The sequence below is a fragment of the Lepus europaeus genome, chromosome 16 (genome assembly GCF_033115175.1).
Source record: "Lepus europaeus isolate LE1 chromosome 16, mLepTim1.pri, whole genome shotgun sequence".
Taxonomy (NCBI): Eukaryota; Metazoa; Chordata; class Mammalia; order Lagomorpha; family Leporidae; genus Lepus; species Lepus europaeus.
The window spans coordinates 48,163,534-48,188,946 of record NC_084842.1 but is presented as its reverse complement, the minus strand read 5'-3'; the positions used below and the strand labels follow the sequence as shown (position 1 = coordinate 48,188,946).

Here is a 25,413-nt window from a genome sequence, read left to right as displayed (position 1 = left end):
TAAAAGAAAATATCCCTGGGGTCACTAACTATCATTTTCACAATGTTCTATTTTTTCATGCAATGCATCTCAGGAGAGATAACAGAATATTGCTATATAGAAGAGGTGCCAAATAGTCACTCTGCACCTAAAAGCAAAGAGAAAGGTTTTGATTTTCAGTAATGAGCACATATTACTTCTATAATCATAAATAAATTATTGTGAAAAGTTGTGGTGATTTCTTCCTAAAAGGTAAAAAGTCATCTTAGTATGGATTTTGCTTGTAAAAAAGGGAAATTCTATTCATGGCTGGCCCAAGGAAATATTCTGAATTGTTACATGTCTTCTAAAATGTCTTTTGGGACTCAGTATCTGTTTATGCTCCATACTTCCAAATTGGGTCAAATAACGAAAGTACTAGAGAAGTTTCAAAATATTAAAATGTCTATTGCTAATTGCCATCTCAAAGTTTTTTTGTTTTTTGTTTTTTTTTTGGTTTTGGTTTTTTTTTTTTTTTTTTAAGGTTCACCTATTTGAAAAGCAGAATGGCAGAGAGAAGGGATCTTACATCTGTTGATCCCCCCATCCCAAATGACCACAATGGATGTGGCTGAAGCCAGCAGCTCAGAACTCCAACTGAGACTCAAACCCTTGCTCCAATATGGGATGCTGGTATTGCAAGGGGTGGTTTAACCTGCTCAATCCAGCCCCAAAAGTAGATTTATAGCATGGAGTCAGCCAAAGTACCTCATACTAAAGGTCCAGCATGTAAGTGAGACCAACGAGATGTTGACATTTGAACCAGTACCAAGTCTCCATGTGTACCTATGCTCACAAAGCTAGTCCTTCATCATGGATATGGTTCCAACTGTTAGCTGAAGTAGTAACCAACACATCAGCCTTAGTAGTGTCCAGCTCCAATTTTAAGTACACAAACATAAATGTACAAAAGTCCATAAAACACAAATATAGTTTATTATTAGAACATCCACTTTGATATTATATTATGCATAATTAAATTATTATAAAGTGAGCACTCACATGACCACCAATATCAAGCAAGAGTATTTCCAGCCCCCCATGTGTCCCTATGAATGACCCTCTTTCTAATTGTAACCATGCCTGATTTTTTGTGACAATTTCCTTAGCAAACACACACACACACAAACACACAGCAGAATAGTTTGCTCCATTTTTGAAATTTGTATAAATTTGTATTGTGGTTTGAGTTTTACATTTACTATCATGGTCCTGAGTTCTTTCCATTTTCCTAGCTTCGAAACATTCCGTTGTATGAATGTACTATATTGGATGTCTCCATTCTACTGTGGTGAGCATTACCAGCTTGGGGCTACTAAGAACCTTCTTGACATGTATTCTGTTATACATATGCATGAGTTTCTCTTGAGCTCATCCCTAGAAATATAATTGCTGCTTATAGGGTTTACATGTCTCCAACTTAATTAGATGCTGGTCCATTTCCCAGAGCAGTTATACTAGTTTATAAACCCATGTTACTGAATGAGAGTTCCTGGAGCTCTGGATGTTTGCCAATCTAATAAGGTCTGTTAAAGGCATACTTTTCACTTTTGGTCAGTCTGCTTAGTGCAAGGTGGAAACTCACTTGATCTTAATTTTCATTTTCCTGATTATTAAAGAGGTTGGCTATCATTTCATTGGTTTTCTCACCAATTATTGTAGTCCTTTGCTCATTTTTCTATTCAATCTATTCTTAAAAAATCTATTGTGTATCATTTAAATCTATTTTTATATATTCCTGACATTAATCTTTTACCAAATATAATCATTCTGTTGCTGGCATTTTCTTTACAATGCTTTTTGATAAACCAAAGTTGTGATTTTAATATAGTGAATTTATCAAATATTTTCCTTTTATGGCTAGTTCTTTTTGTATCTGATTTAGGATATGCTTCCCAGAGCCAAAGTCATAAAGATATCACCTACTTGAAGTTTTGTATGTTTGTCTTTCACATTTAGGTCTCTGATCTATTTGGAAAGGATTTTTATGTGTGGTGTGATATAGAAACCCAATTGATTTTTCCCATACAAATGTAAACTGTCTTACTATTATTGACTACAAGGTCACTGTAGGCATAGCAGTTAAGATACAACTTAGGATGTTCCCTATCAGAGTGCCTCAGTTTGAGTCTCAGTTCTGCTCCTGATTCCAGCTTCTTGCTAATGCACAACCTGGGAAGGAGCAGGTAATGGCTCAAATAATTAGGACCCTGAGACCCAGACTAAGTTCTAGGTTCCTGACTCTGGCCTGACCCCAGCTGCTGAAGGCATGTGGGGAGTAATCCAGTGAATGGGAGATCTCTGTCTATTTATCTGTCTCTCTCTCTCATTCTCTGCTTTTCAATCATTTAATAAATAAAAAACAGTAAAACATCATTCTCTGGTACATCTTTCATGTCTGTGTATGTGTGGGTGTTTCTGGAGTCTACTCTGTTGAGTTTGTCTAGTCACATCTGTCCTTGCATCAGGTCCATATTGTCTTAATAGACCTAGCTTTATCATAAGTCTTGATATCCAGGGGAATAAGTCCTTTTTTGTTGTTCTTTACACAAGAGAGTCTGCTTTATCTGAAAGTCAGCATTTCCATATAAATATTGGAATCAACTTTTAGGACCCACAAAGAAGAAAAACAACAAGTATGCTGGAATCTCACTTGGATTTATAATGAATTTATAAAAGAAATTGGAGAGAAGTGGCATGGTTGTAAAACACAAACAAAATCCATCAGCTTCCAGCTGCCCAAACACTAAGTCAGTGCCTCATTGCTTAGGTTTTTGGTAGCACTCCCACTGCAACATACCGATTCTGGCTAAATAAATAAACCCTCTAATTCCAGTGGCTGAACCTGAGAAAACGTATGCTTTGGTCATGCCAAATTAGCACAACAAAGCTGGTAACTCTTCTCCTTCATGAACTCTTCAGAGGCCCAGGCTGACAGAAACTTAACCATCTTAAACATGTTGCTTTGAAGGTTTCCCATGGCATTCACATTCAGTAGGAATACTGTATGTGGAGAAAGAAGTTCCAAGGTCATGGGGAAGGTTTCCACAGGCCTGGTCAGGATGTGGCATATGTCATTTCTGCCTTATTCTATCGGTCAGAACTCAGTCATGTGGCCACCACAAAGGAAGACTGGAAATACCACCCCGCTGTGGGGAGGTGAAAAGGTACGGCCATGTTTTCTAAGCACTACACATTTTGTCTCTTTCCTTGACCTACTGTGTGTTCTGCACAACGGTGACCACAAGTTGTAACGGTATCACTACTATAATTTGAAAATGTTTCACTATTAAGTCTGGTGCTTACTGTAGCTTCATACATATTCTTTATCAGATTGAGAAACTCACCTTTCCTATGTGATTTTATCACTTATAAATTCTGAATTGCATTCAATATATTTGTTCATCTATTTTGATCATCATATATATGCCCTTTTTCCTTTTAATCTGCTAGTGTGTTTAGTTACATAGGTCAATATTGAAATGCTACACCCTGCTTTAAGTTGGACCAATTTGGTCATAAAGTTATTATTTTCTTATGTGTTACTAAATTCAGTCTGTGAATACTTTAAGATTTCTGCATACATGTCATGAGTAATTTTATTTTCTCACACCATCAGGTTTTGGTATCAAGATTATACAATGAACTGCAACTCTCTTTAACTCCTGGAATACACTGGAAGATTGTGAATATTTCTTCCTTAAATGTTGATGGAACTCACTGATAAAGCCATCTTCACTCAGTAGTTTCTTTATGAGAAGCTTTTAAAATACTGCTTTCATTTCTTTATCTTACTTCTATTTAGTTTTGTTGAACTATATTTTAAGGAATTATTTTTTATTACTTTTCAAATTTCTTAACACAAAGTTGCTTATCAAATCCTCCTAGTTTGTGTGAAGTCTCCCATACTAGTACTGATACCCCAGTTTTGATTCCTGATATTGGATATTTGTGCTTTCTCATGTTTTCCTTGATGAACTTACCCAAGTTTTATCCATTTTACAACCCTTTTGAAAAACCAACTCTTGGCTTTTTTGATCCTCTCTACTGCTTGTTTGCTTTCCAATTCATTAATTTCTGCTCCTTAGTATTTCTTTTTAAAGATTTACTTATTTATTTGAAAGGCAGAGTTACAGAGAAGCAGAGCAGTGAGAGATAGTCAAGTCTTCCATGTGCTGGTTCACTCCCCAAATGGCTGCATCGGCCGGAGCTGATCTGAAGCCAGGAGCCAGAAGCTTCTTCTGGGTCTCTCATGCAGGTACAAGGCTCCAAGGACTTGGGCCATCTTTTACTGCTTTCCCAGGCCACAGTAGAGAGCTGGATTGGAAGTGGAACAGCTGGGACTTGAACTGGTGCCCATATGGGATGCCAGCACAGCAGGTGGTAGATTTACCTGCTATGCCACAGCGCCAGCCCCTCCTTATTATTTTTTACTTTTACATTGTTTGGGATTATTTTGTTGCTAATTTTCTACATTCTTGAAACAAATGCTAGCTCAGCCTTTCTTCTCTTCTAATACATGAATTTAAGGTTCTATGTTCCCTTCTAAGAACTGCTTTAGTAGTACAGGGATTTTTATTTGACTCAAAATATTGTGTGATTTTCATCATGATTTTAAAGGAGATTTAGAAAGTTTTGAATTTTCTAACATAAGATTTTCTTATATATCTTTTTTGCTATAGTTTATAGCATAATTGTGTTATGGTAAGAGCAACATAAACTATGTGATTTTAATCTTTCAAAACGTATTGAGCCTCCTAGGCCCCATTTTATTCCCTTCAAGTTGGGAGCTGGATCGGAAGTGGAGCAGCCGGGACTTGAACCGGCACTCATATGGGATGCCAGTGCCGCAGGCAGATGCCTAACCTACTATACCACAGCACTGGCCCCTAATTTAGTACTCTTTCATGAAGTATAGTAATTCTTTGAACTTCATTTTTTAAAAGATTTATATTATTTATTTGAAATACAGAGTTACAGAAAGAGAGGGAGAGAGAGAGAAGGAGGTCTTTCATCTGCTCGTTCATTTCCCAAATGGCTGCGATGTCCAGGACTGAGCCGGGTTAAAGCCAGAAACCCGGAATTTCATCCAGGTCTCCCACATGGGCGGCAGAGGCCCAAGTACTTAGGCCACCCTCCACTGCTTTCCCAGGTGCATTAGCAGGGAGCTGGATTGGAAGTGGAGCAGCGGGGACTTGAAATGGAACTCATATGGAAAGTTAGGGCAGCAGGCAGTGGCTTAATCTGCTGCACTACAATGCCAGCCCCTGACTTTGTTTTTTGTTGCTGAAATGCAATTTATTCAAATTCTAAATGATCTATTACTGAATAAAATGAGTAAAAAATTTTCCTGAATCAAAATTTTGAAAAGCCTGATTTTTTGAACCTCTTCATCTTGCTAATAATCATTAATAGGATTATAACATTGTGAGTGTTTGCAGTTGTAGCAGGGCAAGGTCTCTGCTCTTGGACATCATCGTGTAACTGCAGGGCCGTGTGTCATACAACAGACACAACACAAGGCTTGCAAGTGGGTGCTTTAGCTCCAGATTCCAGCTTTGTCACATGAAGTGCTAACTGGCTTGTGTTGAATCACCTCACCTATCTGAGACTGTTGACTTAGCTGAAACACAGGTCTAAGGCTCAAATGGGATCGTGCACACGTCAGCATGTAAGCACGACAGCCAGCCCAGAAAAGACAGCCAGCAAGAGTCCTTCACGTAGTGTAGAGCCACCAAACCCACACAACACGAGAAAGGCAGGGGAAAACTGCTCAACTGGAGCTCTAGGGTATCACACGGAAGGCGGATTTGAAAGTGCAAATAGCACTTTTGCAAACAGCAAAGATACCATGTACATGTATGATAATGTTATGCTAGGAAAAGTATGACTGAAAGAACAATTAATAAAGAAAAATGTCAGTTCAATTCTCTGCTTCATTTTTCTCTGTTTCTGAAATTCTAAAAAGAATGAAATCCCTTTCAGAATTCATAATGCTGGGTTTGGGCCGCTTTTGCATTTTCTATGTGTGCAGCTGTTCCTCTACTAGAAGTGCGCACATCTGCTCATCAGCAATACAATGGAATTCCCACTGTCTAATTATTTGCAGATGATAGATCCCTTGTACGTGGTCTAAAAAAAGGATAATCCTTCAAAACTGGTAACTTATTTTTAAGAACTAATGTAAAAGGGTCAGCACAATGAAGTTCAGATATTAATTTGGCAAGTTCAAATATATGAACACCAGTACTGAAGTGCCCGCTTGATGGGAAATGGAAGGAAGATAAGATTTTTCTCATTCTGACTGATGTTTCCCAGTGGAGAGCATGGGGAGCTGTTCCACTGTGCACCTGCAAAGAGGCTGCAGAACAAGCCTGCTTAAGGTGGAGTGGTTGATTGCACCTCTGATTCTCCAGGGACCTCCCGGGTACAACTCACCTAGAGTAATTCATGCTGATTGGAAGAGTGATGACACAGGGGCCAAGGACAGAGTGGAGAAGAGGCCTTAGGGGATCTCTAGCTCCAAAATGGAGCTGAAAAGCCCTGCGTAGCCCCCAACTCAACCTCTGAGCACTAAGGTGTTTGGCCAGGGTGTGTGGTTCCAGGCCCCACACAGTCAGTGGAGGAATCCTGGGATTCCTGAAGGAACAAGACAAATGGGAGACAACATGAGTGCAGGGGTTCTTCTATGCCAAGTGCTTTCTGTATGCCAGACATACACTCTCAGTAATCCACATTCCCTCAAACATCCTCCATACATACTTGTGGGGTACGCACTGTTTGACAGAAGCAGAAACTGAGGTTCTTTGACTTGGCCAATGAAAAAACATTTAATGTGAATGTTTGCCTTCTAGAGAAGACAGAAAATAAACAACAAACACATAAACAAATAATTCTACCCTGTGATAAGTGTTAGGAAGGACAGACAGTAGAGTGGGAGACATATGGGGTTAGAGTGGGGGAGTACTACCTTAATTCAGCGAAGACTTCACTGAATACAAGACATGATTTATTTATTTATTTGTTCATTCATTCATTTGAAAGGCAGAGTGACAGAGAGGGAGGTAGAGACAGAGAGACAGATCTTCCATCCATTGGTTCACTCCTCAAATAGCTGCAACAGTCAAGGCTGGCCAGGTTTAAGCCAAGACCCAGGAACCCCATCCTGGTCTCCCACATGGTTGGCAGGAGAGCAAGTATTTGGGCCATCTTCTGCTGCTTTCCCAGGCACATTAGAATGGGAAGCATGGCAGCTGGGACTCGAACTGGCATTCAGATATGGGATGCTGGTTCTGCAAGCAGCAGCTTGCAGCACACAATTGTGCCACAATGCCAGCCCCTGAAGACAAGGTATCTTAAGCTGAGACTTAAAGGACAAGAAGGAGCCATCCCCTCAAGAGCATAGGCCGATTGAGTTGTAGGTACAGGCCCAAACTTAAGAAAGAACTTTTCCTTTTAGCGATGGAAACGAACAAAGGCCACAGTAACTGAAAAGCACTGAGTGCGAGTAGGGAGGGGGAACTGTGGCATGAACGGAAGTTGGAGAAGTGGGTGCCAATCTTTAATCTTAGACCCTGTTGGCCATTGTAGGGTCTGTAAATCATCCCAAAGAAAATGGACAATGAGCAAAAGGCTTTGAACAGGAGACAGACATACTTTGTCCTGTGTTTTCAACAGGTCCTTATGGAGAACAGACAGAGAAGGGACAGGTTAGTCCAGTTAGGAGGCTGCTGTAGACAGCTCCAGTAAGGCAAGTGGAGAGGGGAGAGATGAGACTCGGCCACTCAGCTGGTACACGGCAGGCCTAGTTCAAAGCCACAGCACTCTCATTCCACAGTCCGTACTCTTAACAACAGATCTGATTAAAGACATTTTAATTAGGGTACTATTTTAATTAAGATTTTCAGAGAGGTGGCTGGGAGTTCATTACCAGCTTATAGTTGATGGTTCTGTTAGTTAGAATATAGGTTTGGCTGTTTCGGTAAAGGAAGAAAAAAATACCTACATTTAACCAGAATCACAAGTCTAAACAAGACAGTTTTGCCTCAACAGTCCAGCACAGGACGGGGACTGCATCCTCCTGTCTTGCAGCTCTACCATTAAAGGGTGAGGTTCCCATGGCTGTGATCCAAGATGTTTCACAAAACAACATGAAAAAGGGGACAAGCAGAAGAGAACACCCTTTCCTCCAAGTGCATGTATCACAGAAATCAAGCTCTATCACTTCTACTCAGGCCTAGCATTGGAATTTTGACACATCAACATTCTTAGTCCTAAAGAATCTTAAGAATTTAGTCTTTATTAGTAGCTGCACATCTGGCTAAAATTCTACTATCCAAGTGAAGAAAGCAATATAGAGGTCAACTAGCTGTCTCAGCCAGAGGCTGCTGTGCAAGGGCCATTGCTCCCTAAGCAGTGTACTGGATTAGCTTCCAGGCCACGGTTCCCTGCCTTCAAAAGCTTGGAGTTACAAGAGGCCCACAAACCCCACTGTGCAGCAGGCATGGCCTGGCAGCTGGAAAATGCATTATCTGAGTTAGCCTTCCCATTTTCCAGAGTCATATGATATTGTGGTGGTTAATAAGGTAGGCATCCCATTTAAAGTGTGATGACATTCACAGTAGCATCTTAGCATATTTGCTTTAAAAAGGGTACTTCAGGTGCTTTAAAAAGGCACAGATACTATGGTGTGTGTGTGTTTCGGGGGGGAGGGGGTCCATAAAAATGTTTATCCTTAGAAGAGGCCCTCTCAGAAAACTTTGACCCCTCTAGCAGAGGAGAAAGAAGTGACTTAAGCTTAGACACAGCTGGGACCAAATATTGCCATCAACATCAAACAAAATTCTAATAGAACCTCATTTTTTTCTCTCATATGAAATGAAGACAGTGGTCCCAACTTCCTAGGTTTATGGTCAGCATAAAATAAATTAGAAATAGAAAACTTTGGCTGGCGCCGTGGCTCACTTGGCTAATCCTCCACCTGCAGCGCCGGCACCCTGGGTTCTAGTCCCAGTTGGGGCACTGGGTATTAGTCCCAGTTGCTCTTCTTCCAATCTAGCTCTCTGCTGTGGCCCGGGAGGGCAGCGGAGGATGGCCCAGGTGCTTGGGTCCCTGCACCCACATGGGAGACCAGGAGGAGGAAGCTCCTGGCTCCTGGCTTCAGATCGGTGCAGCGCCGGCTGTAGCGGCCATTAGGGGAGTGAAACAACGGAAGGAAGACCTTTCTCTCTGTCTCTCTCTCACTGTCTATAACTCTGTCTCTCTCTCTCACTGTCTAACTCTGCCTAGCAAAAAAAAAAAAAAAAAGAAATAGAAAACTTTTCTCACTAAGACTCACCCATAAGAGATTATGCTATCCATTTCCCCAAGACTAAGTCACAAGAAACGGTTGTGATTGAGAATTCAAATTTGTGGGGTACATGGTCTAGGCACTGCATTCTGTGCAAGAACGGGCAGGCTGAACTGTGTCACTGGTGCACAGAGCCTGCCAGTAAGGATATAGACCAAGTGTGAGAAGCTGGGACCTGACCTAGCTCCTTTGTTTCCTGTGTCAGCTGCAAACCTCAGGAGTCTCTGACCAAGGACCCACCAGCCTCACTGCTACCATGAGCATCAGAGTAGTACTAGCAGCATCAGAGTAACGAGGAATTTTTTTCAAACTAACACAAGAGACAAAAGAATCTGTGGGTGGAAAACCCACACTTTCGCAGATGGAGGGTAAATATTTTCCCACAGAGAGACATCAAGGGTAATGAGGGTACAAAAATAAATTTCTCTCTCCCCCCACCTCCTTACTCTGCTTTTCAAATAAATAAATGAGTGTTTTAAACATAAAAAATAAATTTAAGGATCCAGTAAAATCGCACTGAGGAAGCCATAACAACAATACCTGGCTCTGGCATGGAACCTTACCACTTTCTCATTATTTTATTTAAGCTTATGACAGCCCATGCAGCAGGCAACACAGATAGGATTCCCCCTTGGCCCTTCTTTTTTCTAGAAGAGAAATGCAGAGGTTCATGTCCCTCATACATTCATCCCCGTCATGATGCCACCTCCATGATGTGGTACAGCCCAGGAGGCCCTTGCAAAAGCCTGTGTCATGCTGTTTGGACTTTTAGCCTCCCAAACAGTGAGCTAAATAAACCTCATTCCTTTGTAATTTACACAGTCTCAGGTATTTTCCTACAGTCTCGGCCAGGGTCACACAGTCAGGAAGGAGCGAAGCTGGAGCTGGAATCCAAATCTTCTAAATGCCAGGCTTTGCCATTTTGCCGAGCCTGGGGACTACAGTCTGTCCTCAGAAGCCTGGGGGAACATCTTTGGCCCATGAGTAAGATAGAAAGGCAGAACAGGATGTTTCTGATGAATAGTGGTATTTTAATGTTCTGGAGAGTCAAGGTTTTGTGGCATTGTTATATTAAGAGGCAAGGTTTTTATATACTGGGCAAATGTATAAAGATGCTGCTAAACCTACTGCTTCACCTGATGCCAATCTACTGCGTGGCACTCTATCTGGACTCACTGCATAGTGACTGTGGAAAATCACCTCTGCCCCAGCTATATCTTAAAAGGCCTACACTTTGCAGTCTCTCTATTCAATGTATCCCTTCATCCTAGCCTGCTTCAGGAACTGGAAGCAGTGAAGAACATGCAACACTTTCTCCACTCAGTCTACGCCATCAAGAGCTGATTTCGTTGAAAGAGGACTCCAAGGCAAAGTTCCTTCTGTTTCTACTGTAGTAAGACCCTTGGCATCAGCAAGAATTTCCGTATTGGCAAATATCATTCTAGGATACTGCCTCTCCCACAAAATGCAGCGAATTATCAACTAAAAAATTTAAGTGGGTCCTTCAGGATCCTTAATGACTTTACAAATAAGGTAATAAAGTCTTTTGACATGCTAATTAAAATGCATTTCTCAAGTCATATTTCTGTGGAATGTGTTTCCAGGGCACATCATCACATCAAAGGTCAAGTTCTTTTCAAGTTTCGTCTTTTTGCTGAAAAGCAATTGTGGCACAGGCAAGAGCACGGCTGGAATAGTCTTAGGAACCACTTAACTCGTGTTTCTGGGAAGAAACCAGAGTGGGCTACTGCTTCACAGAGAAGAGGCCCCTAATCCACCAGGCTGCTCTCTTCCAAAACATCATTTTCTGAGCAACATTCTTGCACCTTCTACCCTTGTCTGCTCTATTGCTGGCTTTCTTTCCAGGGCCACCTTTCACCGCAAAACAAGAGTCACTGTAAGATTTCAAGTATAGAACCAAGAAGCTGTGGTCAGATGTGCTGTGTGACCCAGGGTCAAGTTCATTTGCAGCCCACTCCCTCCTGCTGTTGTGCCTATCTTTCAGGCAGCGAGCTTCAAATTCTAATCTCAGAAAAATTACACATGATGACATGTTTTGGACCTTCTGGGTTCCCTGGGAATATTAAATCCATCGATACCTGGGTTCTTCTGACTTACATTCTTTGTTTTTAATGTTCTAGCGTTTATACATTCTTGTTTTAATGATTTCACATTAATATTTTTGTCTGTGGTCTTACATGTATTTATCTTGTTTGCTCATCTGGTCTCAGTACATTGGAATTTAAGCATTTTCATCTTATAGAAATAGATTTTCCTTGTGCATTAATCAAAAGGCCATCTATTCCTGCATCTTCCAGACTACTGGGAGATTTTACACTATCTATCAGAACGCCTGCAAACAGAAGAGGTGCAATATCAATGTTATTATTGAAGAACTGCCTTTCATAGTAGTTTAGAGATACTGAGATGGGGTCTGGTTTGGGGGATGGGGGGCCATATATCCCAAATTCTTAATTCTGGCCACCAAGGAAAATCATAATCAAACAATCAACAGGTCTTAAAGAAACAATACTATACAACAGTGAAAAAAAAAAAAAAGAAATCCAGTCATTTGCAACAAAATGGAGGAATGTGGAAAACATCATGCTGAGTGAAATAAGCCAGTCCCAAAGGGACAAATATTATATGTTCTCCCTGATCAGTGACTGAGCACCTAAAAGGAAACCTGTTGAAGTGAAATGGACACTATGAGAAACAATGACTTGATCAGCCCTTGTCCAGACTGTCGAGGAACAACTTACTATTTTATCACTTTTAGCATTTTTTGTTCTACTTAATACCACTGGTTAAACTTTTTAATTAATATACAATTATTCTTACGTGTTTAAATTTAACTGAAAAGTGATCCCTGTTAAATAAGAATGGGAATGAGAGGGAGATGTACAGTTCGGCACACGCTCAATCGGACTTACCCCTAATGGCAGAGTTAGAAATGTGCCAGGGGATTCCAATTCAATTCCACCAAGGTGACATGTACCAAGGCCATCTCACAGGTCAAACTGATCAGTTTCGGTTCATAATTGATTAAGTGTCAAAGGGACCACATAAACAAGACTAGTGTCTACTAATACTAATAGAATTTTTTTTTTTTTTGCCAGGCAGTTAGACAGTGAGAGAGAGACAGAGAGAGTTATAGACAGTGAGAGGGAGACAGAGAGAAAGGTCTTCCTTCCATTGGTTCACTCCCCTAATGGCCGCCATGGCCAGTGCTGCGCCAATCCAAAGCCAGGAGCTGGGTACTTCCTCCAGTCTCCCATGCGGGTGCAGGGACCCAAGCACTTGGGCCATCCTCCTCTGCCCTCCCAGGCCACAGAAGAAAGCTGGACTAGAAGAGGAGCAACTGGGACTAGTACCCGGTGCCCCAACCGGGACTAGAACCCTTGGTGTCGGCACCGCAGGCAGAGGATTAGCCAAGTGAGCCACGGCACTGGCCCTAACTAATAGAATTAAAAAGGAGAAACCAATCCAACATGGGAAGCGGGATACACAGCAGACTCAGGCAGATGTCCTAAACAGCACTCTGGCCTCAGAATCAGCCCTTAAGGCATTCGGATCTGGCTAAAAAGCCCATGAGAGTATTTCAGGCATGGAAAGCCAAGACACTCTGGCAAAAAAAAAAAAAAAAAAAAAAAAAAAAAACCTAAATGAAAGATCTCTGCGAGTGAGATCCCAATGGAAAGAACAGGCCATCAAAGAAGGAGGTACCTTTCTCTGAAGGGAGGAGAGAACTTCCACTTTAACTATGACCTTGTCTAAATAAGATCGGAGTTGGCAAACTCAAGAGGCTTCCATAGCCTTGGCAACTCATGACAAGAGCCTCGGGTGATTACTGACACCATAAACAAGAGTGTCAATTGTTAAATCAACAACAGGAGTCACTGTGCACTTACTCCCCATGTAGGATCTCTGTCCTTAATGTGTTGTACTATGTGAATTAATGGTATAACAAGTACTCAAACAGTACTTTATACTTTGTGTTTCTGTGTGGGTGCAAATTGTTGAAATCTTTACTTAGTATATACTAAATTGACCTTCTTTATATAAAGATAATTAAAAATTAATCTTGATGAAGAATGGGATGAGAGAGGGAGTGGGAGATGGAATGATTACAGATGGGAAGGAGGTTATGGGGGGGAAAGCCTCTATAATTCAGAAGTTGTACTTTGGAAATTTATATTTGTTAAATAAAAGTTAAAAAAAAGAAACAATGTACAGTGTCTTCCCCTTCACATCCAAGTCAAGGGTAAAACCATTAACCAATCGTTTTAGACTTCGGACTTATAAAACCGAATGAATATTATCAGAATAGCTGTTTAAGTTGAATGAGAGGAAGAGTTAGAATTTTGGTTGTTGTTGAATAATCAACAAAGCAGCCTAAGAAAGACAAAGGAGATGAGTATGTAGTAGTTCTTGCAGCCTGGATAGCTCCAAGAACAGCTCTCAGGGTTAAAGGATGAGCTGCACGAGCAACAGGCCTCAGGACCAAAGCCTCCGGGAGGGTCTCTCCTGTAAACACACAGAACACTTCTACCTTGACACCCCCAGCAAAGGGAGAACACTGCCTTCTCTCCTGTCTCATGTAGCAGAGCCAGGGAAGTACTCTAATTGGTCCTTGCTGGCTACATACCCACTCCTTTGGCTAAACACTACTGACAACAGGACAAGATCCTGGGATGAGCCAGGCCTGCATCACAGACACACACGCTTTGCCAAGGAAGCAGTGCTTATCTCTAGAAGGGTCCTGGGAAACCCTGCAAGAGTTGTTACCATGGCCCAGTAAACTGGGCTATCGAAAAACGAAATAATAATAATGTGGGAAGAGCATATATCTCGTGAATTAATACGTATGACCGTAGGCACCAGAGTTATGCTATAGCGAGAAAAGCTGTCCCCTGCAATGCCACCCTCCCAAATGGGTGTTGGTTCACATCCCGCTTGCTCAACTTTCTATCCAGCTCCCCTCTAACAGCCTGGGAAAAGCAGTGGAAGATGACCCAAGTGCTTGGGGCCCTGCTACCCATGTGGGAGATCTGGAAGAAGTTCCTAGCTCCTGGCTTTGGCCTGGCCCAGCCCTGGCCAATGTGAACCAGAAGATGGACGCACTCTCTCTTTCTCCAGCTAATTCTTTCATATAAATAAATAAATCTTTAAAAAATATTTATGACTGTATGCTCTGCATCAAACATTATTCTAAACAGGAACAAATATAAGAAAAGATAGCAAGATTCTCCTACATGGGTAATCTGTACAAAATTGTCAGTGGAAAAACATGTCACTCAATAATCAAACTCCATTGTCTGTGAACCTTACTATTAGCAATTTTGTCTTTTGGTTTATAGCATTGAAGTCAAAAGGCTCTACTCTGTAATGTTTAATTGGATGACCTCTCAAATCTCTTCCAGCCTATGAGTCTATGAATGCCCGATGAAATTCTAAATACCTCTGGAAGAATAGCAGAGGAAGCTATTACATTGCTGGACAGTGTTAGAACTTAATTGTGCCCACTCCCCACTTCCACCTTAGTATGTTGAAAACCTAACTCCCAGGACCACAGAATATGACTGTGTTTGTAGTTTGATAAGGTTTTAAAGGCAGAATGAGTTAATATGGGAGGATCCTAATCCAGTAGGGTTGGTGTCCTTATACGAGCTATGGACACCCACAGGTACAGAGAGGGAAGACCATGTGACAACCTTGGTGAAGGCAGTCAGCTGCAAGCCAGAGAGAGGCTTCCACGAAACCAACCCTGCTGACCCCCTCATCTTGGATTCCCACCCTCCATAACTGTGAGAAAAAGTCTGTGGCAAATGGATTTGAAAGATAATGCATACTATCCATGAGCTTTGTAAAGAGAGAGAGAGACAGGAATCTCTCACTGCTGGGTCACCCCCCAAATGCCCATAACTTCCAGGGCTGGGCCAGGCTGAAGCCAGGAGCCAGGAATTCAGTCTGGGTCTCCCACATGGTTGACAGGGACACAAGTGACCTGAACCATCATCTGCTGCATGAGCAGGAAGCTGGAATTGGGAGCGGAACCCAGGCACTGCTTGAACCCATATACTCCAGTACGGCATCTTAACCACTGCACCAAACACCTACTCCCGAATGCTCTGATTATGGAGTTCTTGTCCTACCAGTCCTCTACCTACCTTGCCTCACCCCTCATCTCTCTCCCACCAGGGACCCACTCCCCATGTCAAACCAGACTTGGTTGCCATAACGCTGCCCCTGGCCCCTTAGGAGGTTTAGACCATGAGCCTTCAGCCACTGCAGTGAATTCGCATGGATCTCAGCCCTGCCTGATCCTGCTCAGTTTATGCTCTTGCCTTTGTTCAGGTCTTTGCCCTCTGTTAACTCACCCTGGACCCACCAAACTATGCTGCTTGGGTCACACTGAGATCCCCCCACCAAGCACAGTACACATCTAGAAAACACATCCACTCTTGAAGAAATAACCAACGCCGTAGCCCCACTACACAAAACCTGGCACCAAAAGGAAAGCAATTTTTGCTCCACAGAGTGACTGCTAAACGGCCAGGGTTTCGTGGAAAGGGACAACTATGATATGGGACTTTTCAGTTCATAAGCCTCCTAACATCACACCACCACACTGGCAAAGTAGTGCCTGGGAGGCTATCAGGATGCAATCTGGAAGTGACTTCATTATTGAATATTACAATGATATTTGCCAACGTGGGATATTTTTTGCTTATGTGTGCATTAAAAAGAATTTCTAACCACCACTGCTTATAGCATCAATATATTAATATCGCCACATAACAAATTCCAGAGAAGAGAAATGAAATATTCAAATAACTCCAGCATCGTGGGCCTACCAAATACTGCGCTTTACCTTTATGTTTCTTTTTTTTTTAACACCTACAGACAGTTTGAAAAAAAAAAAAAAAAAACAACTTGATAACGTCAAAAGATGAGAAAAGCTGAACGCAGGGAAATAAAGGAACCATAAATCAGAAAAACTTTGGAGCTGCTGGAGAGACACTTTAATTTTGTAGACAAAAGACTGCATTAAGGAGGAATAATGCAATAATCAAAGGTGAACGGATCTCTATTGTCTGGCGTCTTTCTCTGTGGGAATTTTCCCACCCCTGACAGCTGTAGGCGGGGGAGGGGCGCCACGACCAAGGCTGCGCCTTTATTCCCGGGCCCTCTCCCCGGCCCCTCCCCTTCTGCGTCAATAAATGTCTGCAATCACACTCTGGGCTCCTGTGTGATTTCAAGGTTCATCTCTTCCATGCAGCTCAAACACTAATTATCCCAGCTGTAATTAGTAAGATAATTAAATATTGGCTCACTCATCACTCTACCTTGGGTCGGGTCGTGATTCTCCCAGAAGACCTTGAGCAGCTCCTCAAAGCGGATGTGCTCTGGCCGGTACACGACCCGGACGACTTCCGCGTGGCCAGTTTTGCCTGGGAAGAAACAGAACGTACACACCGAAGTGACTGACAGTGCCAGTGCATTGCAGCTTGTTTGTTCTCAAGAGCCCAACAGACAGAAGCTCCGGTGCTTCCCTCTGCCGGAAGCGTAAACGGACTTTGGCTCCTGGCCTCAGCCAAAGTCTCTCTGCCTGGTACTTCTCCCGTGGAGCACACAGTTACCCGTGGAGCACACAGCAAGCTTCCTGGGGTGAGGAGTTCTTCACTGTGCTCTAATATGCATATATTTGTTAAATTCGTGAAAAAACAAATGGTTTTCAGTTTTCTAATCCCAATCTTAGGAAATGTATGGATCCAACCAGACATCGTGCTCAAAATAGGAAGCACTGCCAATAGGATTGGGCCCATTTATTTTTATCATCACCCCATGCTATATGTAGTATGCTCAGCACATGACAGATAAACCTGTAAAACACACACACACACACACACCAAAAAAAAAAAAAAAAAAAAAAAACCAAAAAACCCAGGGTGTAACCCGTTCACATTAGAGAAATTTGTTAGTGGACGGACATATTTGCTGTGCTGTTAACACTGAGGCAAGGGTTAGACTCATATACCCTAAGTGTTTTCTCAGCCTAATTTCTCTCCGTGGCCAAGAGTGTAGCAAATGTCTCTGTGCAGGACTAAGAGTGAGCAGGGCCCTTCTCCAACATGCTTCCAAAGGTTCAGTGGGACAAGGCAGAGGGCATTTGTAGGACCACTTTTAGCCATGGAATTCTCGCCCGTCCTGAATTTACAGTCTTCACGGTAAGAAACAGACCCTTCCATGCTGACATCCCTGTATTCAGATTCGTTTTCCATGTCTTTTTGGCCACCTTGCCCAAAGACAGGTCTGGCCTTTGGCCTCAGCTCCTGAGAGAAAATCTGTCATATCCAACAGAAATGACGCTGGCCACACTGGATCTTAGTACGGGTCCAGCTACACCCAATAGTCTTGAGATGGGGGCTGGCCATGCCAAAATGACCAACCATGTGGATTATAGGGTGGGGGCTTTGGATAACACCACTGGAGAGGAAGCTCCAGCACATAGGCCATCAATCAATCAATCATGCCTATACGATGCAGCCACAGTAGAAACAGCACTGAAACACAGGCAAAGCTTCTCTGGATAGCAGTACTCTCTGCGTATTGCCACATGTTGAAGCCAGGAGGACAACACCTCCTGACTCCACAGGGCAGGAGAACAGCGCGTTTGGAACCTTCCCAAACAGCTCTTCCTTCAGTGGATTCTGGGCTGACTTTTTGTCTCTGTAATAAACCATAACTATGAGTCTAACAACTTTCAGTAAGCTCTGAGTTGTAGCAGCAAATTATCACACGTGAGAGTGATTTGGGGGACATCTTGAACTTGCGCCTCAGTTTGCAGAGGCGTTTGCCCACATGTTGGCTATCTCACTTTAATTCTCAAAACTGTCTGATGGGTATGTATAGTCAGGGAAGGAAGAAATCCCCTTTTCACAAACTGAAAAACCTGAGATACAAAAATGTTAGATTTTCCCCAGGTAATATGGTGACTTTCTGAGCCATAACCTGAAGAAAATATCTTATAACTTCTTTTCCAGGGGTCTAATACATCAATGGAAAGCAAGCAGGGTGAGCATTTGGGACACGAGCTCAGAAAAAGAAAGAAATCCATTTATTATCTTTAATTTTTTACTATGTAAATTTCCTTCTAATTATGGAAACAATGTTTGTGAATAATATGAAGCTCAGGAAATGTGGGAAAGTCAAAAAACAAAAACGCTCTTATACTCCTGTCACATGAGTGCCATCACTATTTTTTACTCACCTCTTTTTAGATGCATACCAGACATGCACACACACGTGCACATAGGATTTCTTCCACTGAATCATTACAGCATGCTTTTCCCACCTACCAGTATATTGTGAGAATTTCCCCATGTTACTGAGATTTTTGGACAACAGCATTTATAATGACTACATAACACGCCATCAGATGGTTGTCCGATTACTTATTCAATCACTCGCTGTCACTGGGCATTTAGACTGAATCCTATTTTTACCATGAATGTAAATATTTTGCCACACTTCTCAGGCTGCCTCAAGCCACAGTTACATAAGTGGAATTTCTAAGTCAACATTTAGAAATGTTTTAAAGTCTCTTAGTGCCTAATGCCAAGTTGCCTTTCAGTAAAGCTGACCCAATTTTCTCTCCTTACTGACTGCATATTTGAGGGCCATTCTCACTCTCTGTGCAATGTTTTTAAGCCTTAGCATTTATAGCTAGAAGATAATGATTATTTCATATTGAATAAATTTGATTATCAGTATGGTAAAAATATACTTCACACTTATTAGTAATTTTAATTTTTTTCTCTTTTGTCATGTCCTTTTTATATGTGAATGGTTACTATATTAATGTTTCATTATTAACTGGTCAATCCATATGATTTTGATTCATATACTACAGCTATTCAAGTTATCCTGAAAGATTTTATGCAAATAAATATGAGAAGAATGATAATCGAGAGTTTAGGAAGAAGATCATGTTATTATTAAATGACTTTGAACTACTTCAAAAATAAAATATTATTTTGCAATTTGGAATGTTTAAATGAGTGATTTAGCTATACATGCATTAAAACTCTGAATATTAAAAATGGCAATAATATGTTATAAACATGACAGATGTATTTGATATGAAAAATGTTAAAACTGCACTGGAAACATAAGCAAAAGATGTAAGCAGGCTATTCAAATAGGAAGAAATAAATGTAAATAAAGACGCAAAACGCTTGACATTTTTAGTGATCAAACAAAAGCAAATAAGTGCAAATTAAACATTAGCATGTCACATCTTCTATATTCTATTTTTTTAAATTTTATTAATTTATTTGAAAGGTGGAGTTACAGAGAGGCAGAAGCAGAGGCAGAGAGAGAGAGAGGTCTTCCATCCGCTGATCCCCCAAATGGCTGCCACAGCTGGAGCTGGGCTGATCAGAAGCAAGGAGCCAGGAATTCCATCCTGGTCTCCTGGTCTCCCACATGGGTGCAGGGGCCCAAGCACTTGGGCCATCTTCCACTGCTTTCCCATGACATAGCTGGATCAGAATTGGAGCAGCAGGGTCTCCAACCGGCACCCATATGGCATGCCAGCACTGCAGAGAGTGGCTTTAACTGCTAACCCCACAGTGCCGGCTCCTATGGTATTTTAAAATACTGCTTAACAGTATCCTAGTGTTGCTGAGGATATAATGAATCTGTATTGGCTAGTGACAGGTCCCCTTTGAAACCATACTGGCACATATAGCAAGAACCACAACCACCTTAAATGATCCAGGAAATCTGTCTCAGAGGCTTAACCTACGAAAATGGAAAAGATACATACATGCACAAAAAACTCCCTCCCTAATTATTGCAAAGGGGGAGTACTGAGAAATATAAAAATCAAACAAGAAGAAACATGAAGGAAAGATCCTCAGAAAATTCACGGAAAGCCATGTTATGAAAAAATTATGCATGGATTCCAAAACTGTTTTACACCAAAACAAATTTATCTTATAAATCCATTTTCTACAAATTTCTAAAACTCACCTCACATCATAACCATTAAATCCGATATCTTAGCCATGATAAAAGCTGTCACTGTTTACCAGTCACCAACAATATGACAACCATTATTAGGGGTACAGCTCAGGGGTATTAAACACAATCTGTTTTGCAGCCATCACCACCATCCCTCTCTGTAAGTCTTTTGATCTCACAAAACTGAAACTCTGTACCCATTAAACAGCAACTCCCCTTCCACACCCTTCCACCTCTGGGGCCTCCCAGGCTCCCCTCCATCCTGGGACTGTGACTACTCCAGAGACTGCATAGAAGTCAAATGTTCATCTTTTGTGATCGGCTTATTCCACTTGGTGTAATGTCCTTAAGGGTCACTCATATGGCGGCACGTGTCAGAACTTCCATTTTTTTCTAGGGCCGAACGCTGCTATTCCATTGTGTGTATCTTTGGGTATACAAGGGGATTTCAAAAAATTCACTGCACAATGGTATTAAAGGACACTGGGAATTTCCCATGGACTTTCTGAAGCCCCCTTGTGTGTGTGTGTGTGCACGCACTTACCCTGTGTGCACCACACTGGGCTTCTCTATTCTATCCATAGGCAGCTAGGTTGCTCCCACATTCTGGCCACTATGAACAGTGCAGCTCTGAACACAGCTGTACACACATTGTTTACGGTAATTTTGAAAGAGTGATACGGTCCCCACTTTACAGGCGCGGAAACCAAGGTCTCTCCACAAGGTTTCTCAATAGCCCACAGCTAGCAAGTGCCAGGCCCCAGTCACAAGCCAAATAGGCTTCAAATCAGAGATGAAAGTCAGGCTCTTGCTCCAACCCTCAGGCTTCTCAGTGGGAAACTGGACATCCCTAAGTGACGGTAAATGTTACACGGGCAACCACCTGGATGAAAAGTCACTGCTGTGCGGTCACTGAGCCCGAGGCCATCAAGAATATTTCACAGGATTAGGCACTTCTTTAGTGGGAGCAAGATAGGGTGGAGGGATGCTTGCCGTTCGCCAGCAAATGCTTGCAGACCTCATCTGCCATGGACGTTATTTGTAGAGAGGTTTAAGAAACCGTGGTTGTTTAAGTGAAGCTACTCCCATTCAAATTCAAGATCCATTTGCATTGACAAACAGCACGGAGATGCCCTTGCCAAACTCACCTTTAAGTTTCTTTACTTTATTTCTCCAAAGGAAAAGAACCTGTGTAAAAATACACAGTGCAAATGATCAAAAGGATTAAGGGACTGGGAACTACTTACAGAAATGGCCACGCTTTACAGCAGCGAGCCAACGCGCTGGGCTAATTTCATTTCAGAGACCAATCTGCAAATACTTTCTTGTGCTTCCAGAGATAAAAGGCTGTATCTTAAAAATACCCTGAGCTGTGTCTTCACATAACATCATGCAAATAGCATGATAGATGTGATGTGCAAACATACTTGTTAACAATGCACAGCAGCACTGTAGGTGCTTTAACACTGTCGCTCAAAAATATCTCGAAGAGAAAAACGAAAAGGACGAGTGTCCTCTTGAGCAGTTCCCTTTGCTGCCTTAGCCTGCAGCCCCAGAGGAAGTGGACAAATGCAGAGGGGTCGATTATGGGAAGCCATTCCTTGCAAGAAAAACACCTTAAGAAGAGACATGTGGGTATGTTTTGGGGGCAGAACAATCAGGCTCTCTGGGGTCATCTAGAGACACCTGGAAGCCAATATCCATGAACCAGGTGCCTCTAAAGGGAACCCCACAATAAATCAGCCAGTTTTAAGATTTTTTTGTTTGTTTGAAAGGCAGAGTGCTGGGGGAAGGGGAGATGAGAGACAGAGACAGAGACAGAGAGAGAGATCAATCGATCGATCTTCTGCTGATTCACTTCCTAAATGGTTGCAACAGCCAGGTTGGGCCAAAGCCAGGAGCCAGGAACTCCATCCTCATCTCCCACATACATGGATGGCAGGGACCCAACTACTTAGATCACCCTCTGCTGCCTTCCCAGGAGTATTAATAAGGAGTTGGATCAAAAGTGGAGCAGCCAGGCAGGCGCCGCGGCTCAATAGGTTAATCCTCTGCCTGCGGCACTGGCACACCAGGTTCTAGTCCCCGTCCGGGCGCCAGATTCTGTCCCGGTTGCCCCTCTTCCAGGCCAGCTCTCTGCTGTGGCCCGGGAGTGCAGTGGAGGATGGCCCAAGTGCTTGGGCCCTGCACTCCATGGGAGACCAGGAGAAGCACCTGGCTCCTGGCTTCGGATCAGCGCGGTGCGCTGGCCGCGGCAGCCATTGGAGGGTGAACCAATGGCAAAAGGAAGACCTTTCTCTCTGTCTCGCTCTCACTGCCCACTCTGCCTGTCAAAAAAATAAAAATAAAAAAAGTGGAGCAGCCAGGACTTGAACCGGTGCTCCGATATGGGATGCAGGTGTCATGGCTGTGGCTTCTCATTGCACACTGGCCATAATCATCCAGGTTTTAAATCCTACATCCTAGCTTTCATCATGAGGGAAAGATGTTTTCTTCCGCTCTTCCAGATGCACCTGAGTAGCTTTTGTTACTGGCTGGCTTATGAGGAGAGGAGAACAGGGAGGTGGCCGAGAGGGAAGCATGCCTCGCAGCTGAGCATGGGGAGTGCAGAGGAACATTACCGTGCCCCATGGCCAGGGCTCCCCCGCCACTCAGGAGCCAGACTAGGGGGCTGCCCACTCAGCTCTGCCTCTTGGCCACAAGGCCAGGGACAAGGGACAAAGCTGGTTCAAATTGCAGCTCCATGACAAAAGAGCCTGGTTTCTTGGGCACCCGTTTGTGGATACTTTTTTTTTTTTTTTTTTGACAGGCAGAGTGGACAGCGAGAGAGAGACAGAGAGAAAGGTCTTCCTTTTGCCATTGGTTCACCCTCCAATGGCCGCCGCGGTAGTGCGCTGCGGCCGGCGCACCGCGCTGTTCCGATGGCAGGAGCCAGGTGCTTATCCTGGTCTCCCATGGGGTGCAGAGCCCAAGCCCAAGAACTTGGGCCATCCTCCACTGCACTCCCTGGCCACAGCAGAGAGCCGGCCTGGAAGAGGGGCAACCGGGACAGGATCGGTGCCCCGACCGGGACTAGAACCCGGTGTGCCGGCGCCGCAAGGCGGAGGATTAGCCTGTTGAGCCACGGCGCCGGCCTGTGGATACTTTTTAATCTACTTAGCCATTCAGTGTCTTCACCTGCAAAATCGGGAATTAGCACTTGGCACATGAACTCAAGTCCAGCTATGTCTCTGTATACTATCTAAAGTGTTTTCTTGCCATTATTCTCTAGTCAGTTATGAGGGACTTGGAAAAGACTGGATTGGAAGTCATAAGTGGTAGCTTAAACTGTAGTTCTAACAAGTTACTAAGTACTTGTTTGACTGTGGGCCTGAGTCTCCTACTTTTTCAGATGGGAACAAAAACAACCTCTGTGACAAAATATTCAATGAGGTCATCTGTGGGCAGGTAGTGGGGAGAGCATAAAACCCTCCACACACAAATGGGAGGGTGCTATTGTACTCCTTTTAAAGTGTTGCCGAGCTGTCAGGGCTACACCCCAGGAGAAACCACAGAATGCAAGCAGGCCTCCATCATCTCAAACTCAGTTTTACCTCAGCACTTGTCTAACTCTGGCTTTATTTATTCTAGAAATGTTCACTGAGCATGGATAACTATTCAGCCGGGTTCTGAGGTTCTCTGACAATCCCGGGGATATGCTCCAGCCATGATGACGACAGCAGCCTGGCTTTTGTCCACACTAAGAGGCCTAGAGTCACAGTCTTGTGATTAGGGTTGGGGGAGCTAGGGAGACAATATTTCTCAAGTGCGACTGTCCACTTTCAAAACAGAAATAAAAAACCAGGCTTAATGGGCAGGTGCTTAATTTGGTCAGAAAGATGCCTCTAGAGGCAGGGCTCTAGGAATAGCTGAGGCTGGGAACTGACCTCGCTGGTGAAGTTGCTTCCCATCACGCCATGTGGACAATTCCTTCCAACAAGGGTCTTTATCCATCAGTCAGCAGACCCAGAGAGCACAGAGGTGCCAAAGATGGGGTGGAAGCTCCCCATGCCCCAGGCCTGCAGCTGCAGAATATGAGGCCCACCTCTCTGCAGTCAGTGCCAGGGGCCCACAGGTTGACAGGCAGCGAGGGTGGACCATGGGCATCAGGGAACTTGCATGATGGAGCTGATGGACACAGTGGCTTTCTTCAGCAGTGTGGGCAGATCTCACGCAGAAGAGATTGTGCATGGGGGCTGGGCACATAATACAGTGGGCTCCGGAGTGGGCTCATCCATATTGGCTACAAGGGCCTTCCAAGATGACTGCCCATCGTCCCTACCCGTGCCATCGGTGTGACCTTCTGTTTCTGCATGTATGTAGGAGAAGTAGCGAGAGCTGAGCCTGAGCCTTCTCAGAGGGGGCTTAGTGGGGATCAGGATAAGGAAATGAGAGAGTGGAGACAAGGACATGCAGCAGATAGGCAAGAACTGCACACACAGCTTCCACAGGGTGCTCAGAGCCAGTCCTGGGGCTGTGCTGCAGCTGTGGGGAGGCAGAGGGGGCGTCCCTGCAGCTGAATGGGTGCCACTTGGTTGTGAACAAGACCCTGCTCTGTCCTGTAGTGCAATGAGAGACCTCCCCAAAGATCAGCTCATCTTTCTCCCTTATGTCAACATCCAGCCTCAAACCCCACAGAAGAGTCAACAGGTGCCTTTCCAGGCACAGAGATTGCACTACCAGACCTAGGAAGTGCTTAGAAGCTCTGTTTGGGAGCTGCCCAGGTGTGCATCCTGGGTTGCGCACTTCTGACCTTAGCAAAGTTCTTTCCTCCCTGGGCTTTAGCGTCTTATCTGTAAAATGGAGACGTTAATAGTACTTACCTCAGGGTACTATTGTGATGACTAGTTCAAGAATCCACGGAAAGCATTTAGAATACTCCACTGCACAGAAAACTCAACCAGTATTAGCTTTATTAATAACAGCACTGTTAGTATTTTTATAGTCAGTACCATTACCATTATTTCATGATTATT

The 25,413-nt window shown here is 43.3% G+C and overlaps 1 protein-coding gene across 2 annotated transcripts in view; it reads right to left on the bottom strand.

The window, feature by feature from the left end:
* MSRA (methionine sulfoxide reductase A) overlaps positions 1-25,413 on the bottom strand; it is a 410,272-nt gene that overhangs the window by 99,765 nt on the left and 285,094 nt on the right. Inside the window, exon 4 of one of the 2 annotated variants that reach the window (XM_062212845.1) lies at positions 16,717-16,821. The exons of the other annotated variant lie outside the window; for it this stretch is intronic. Within the exon in view, the coding sequence (XP_062068829.1) occupies positions 16,717-16,821 (105 nt within the window). The remainder of the gene's footprint in view (positions 1-16,716; positions 16,822-25,413) is intronic. 2 annotated transcript variants of the gene reach the window in all.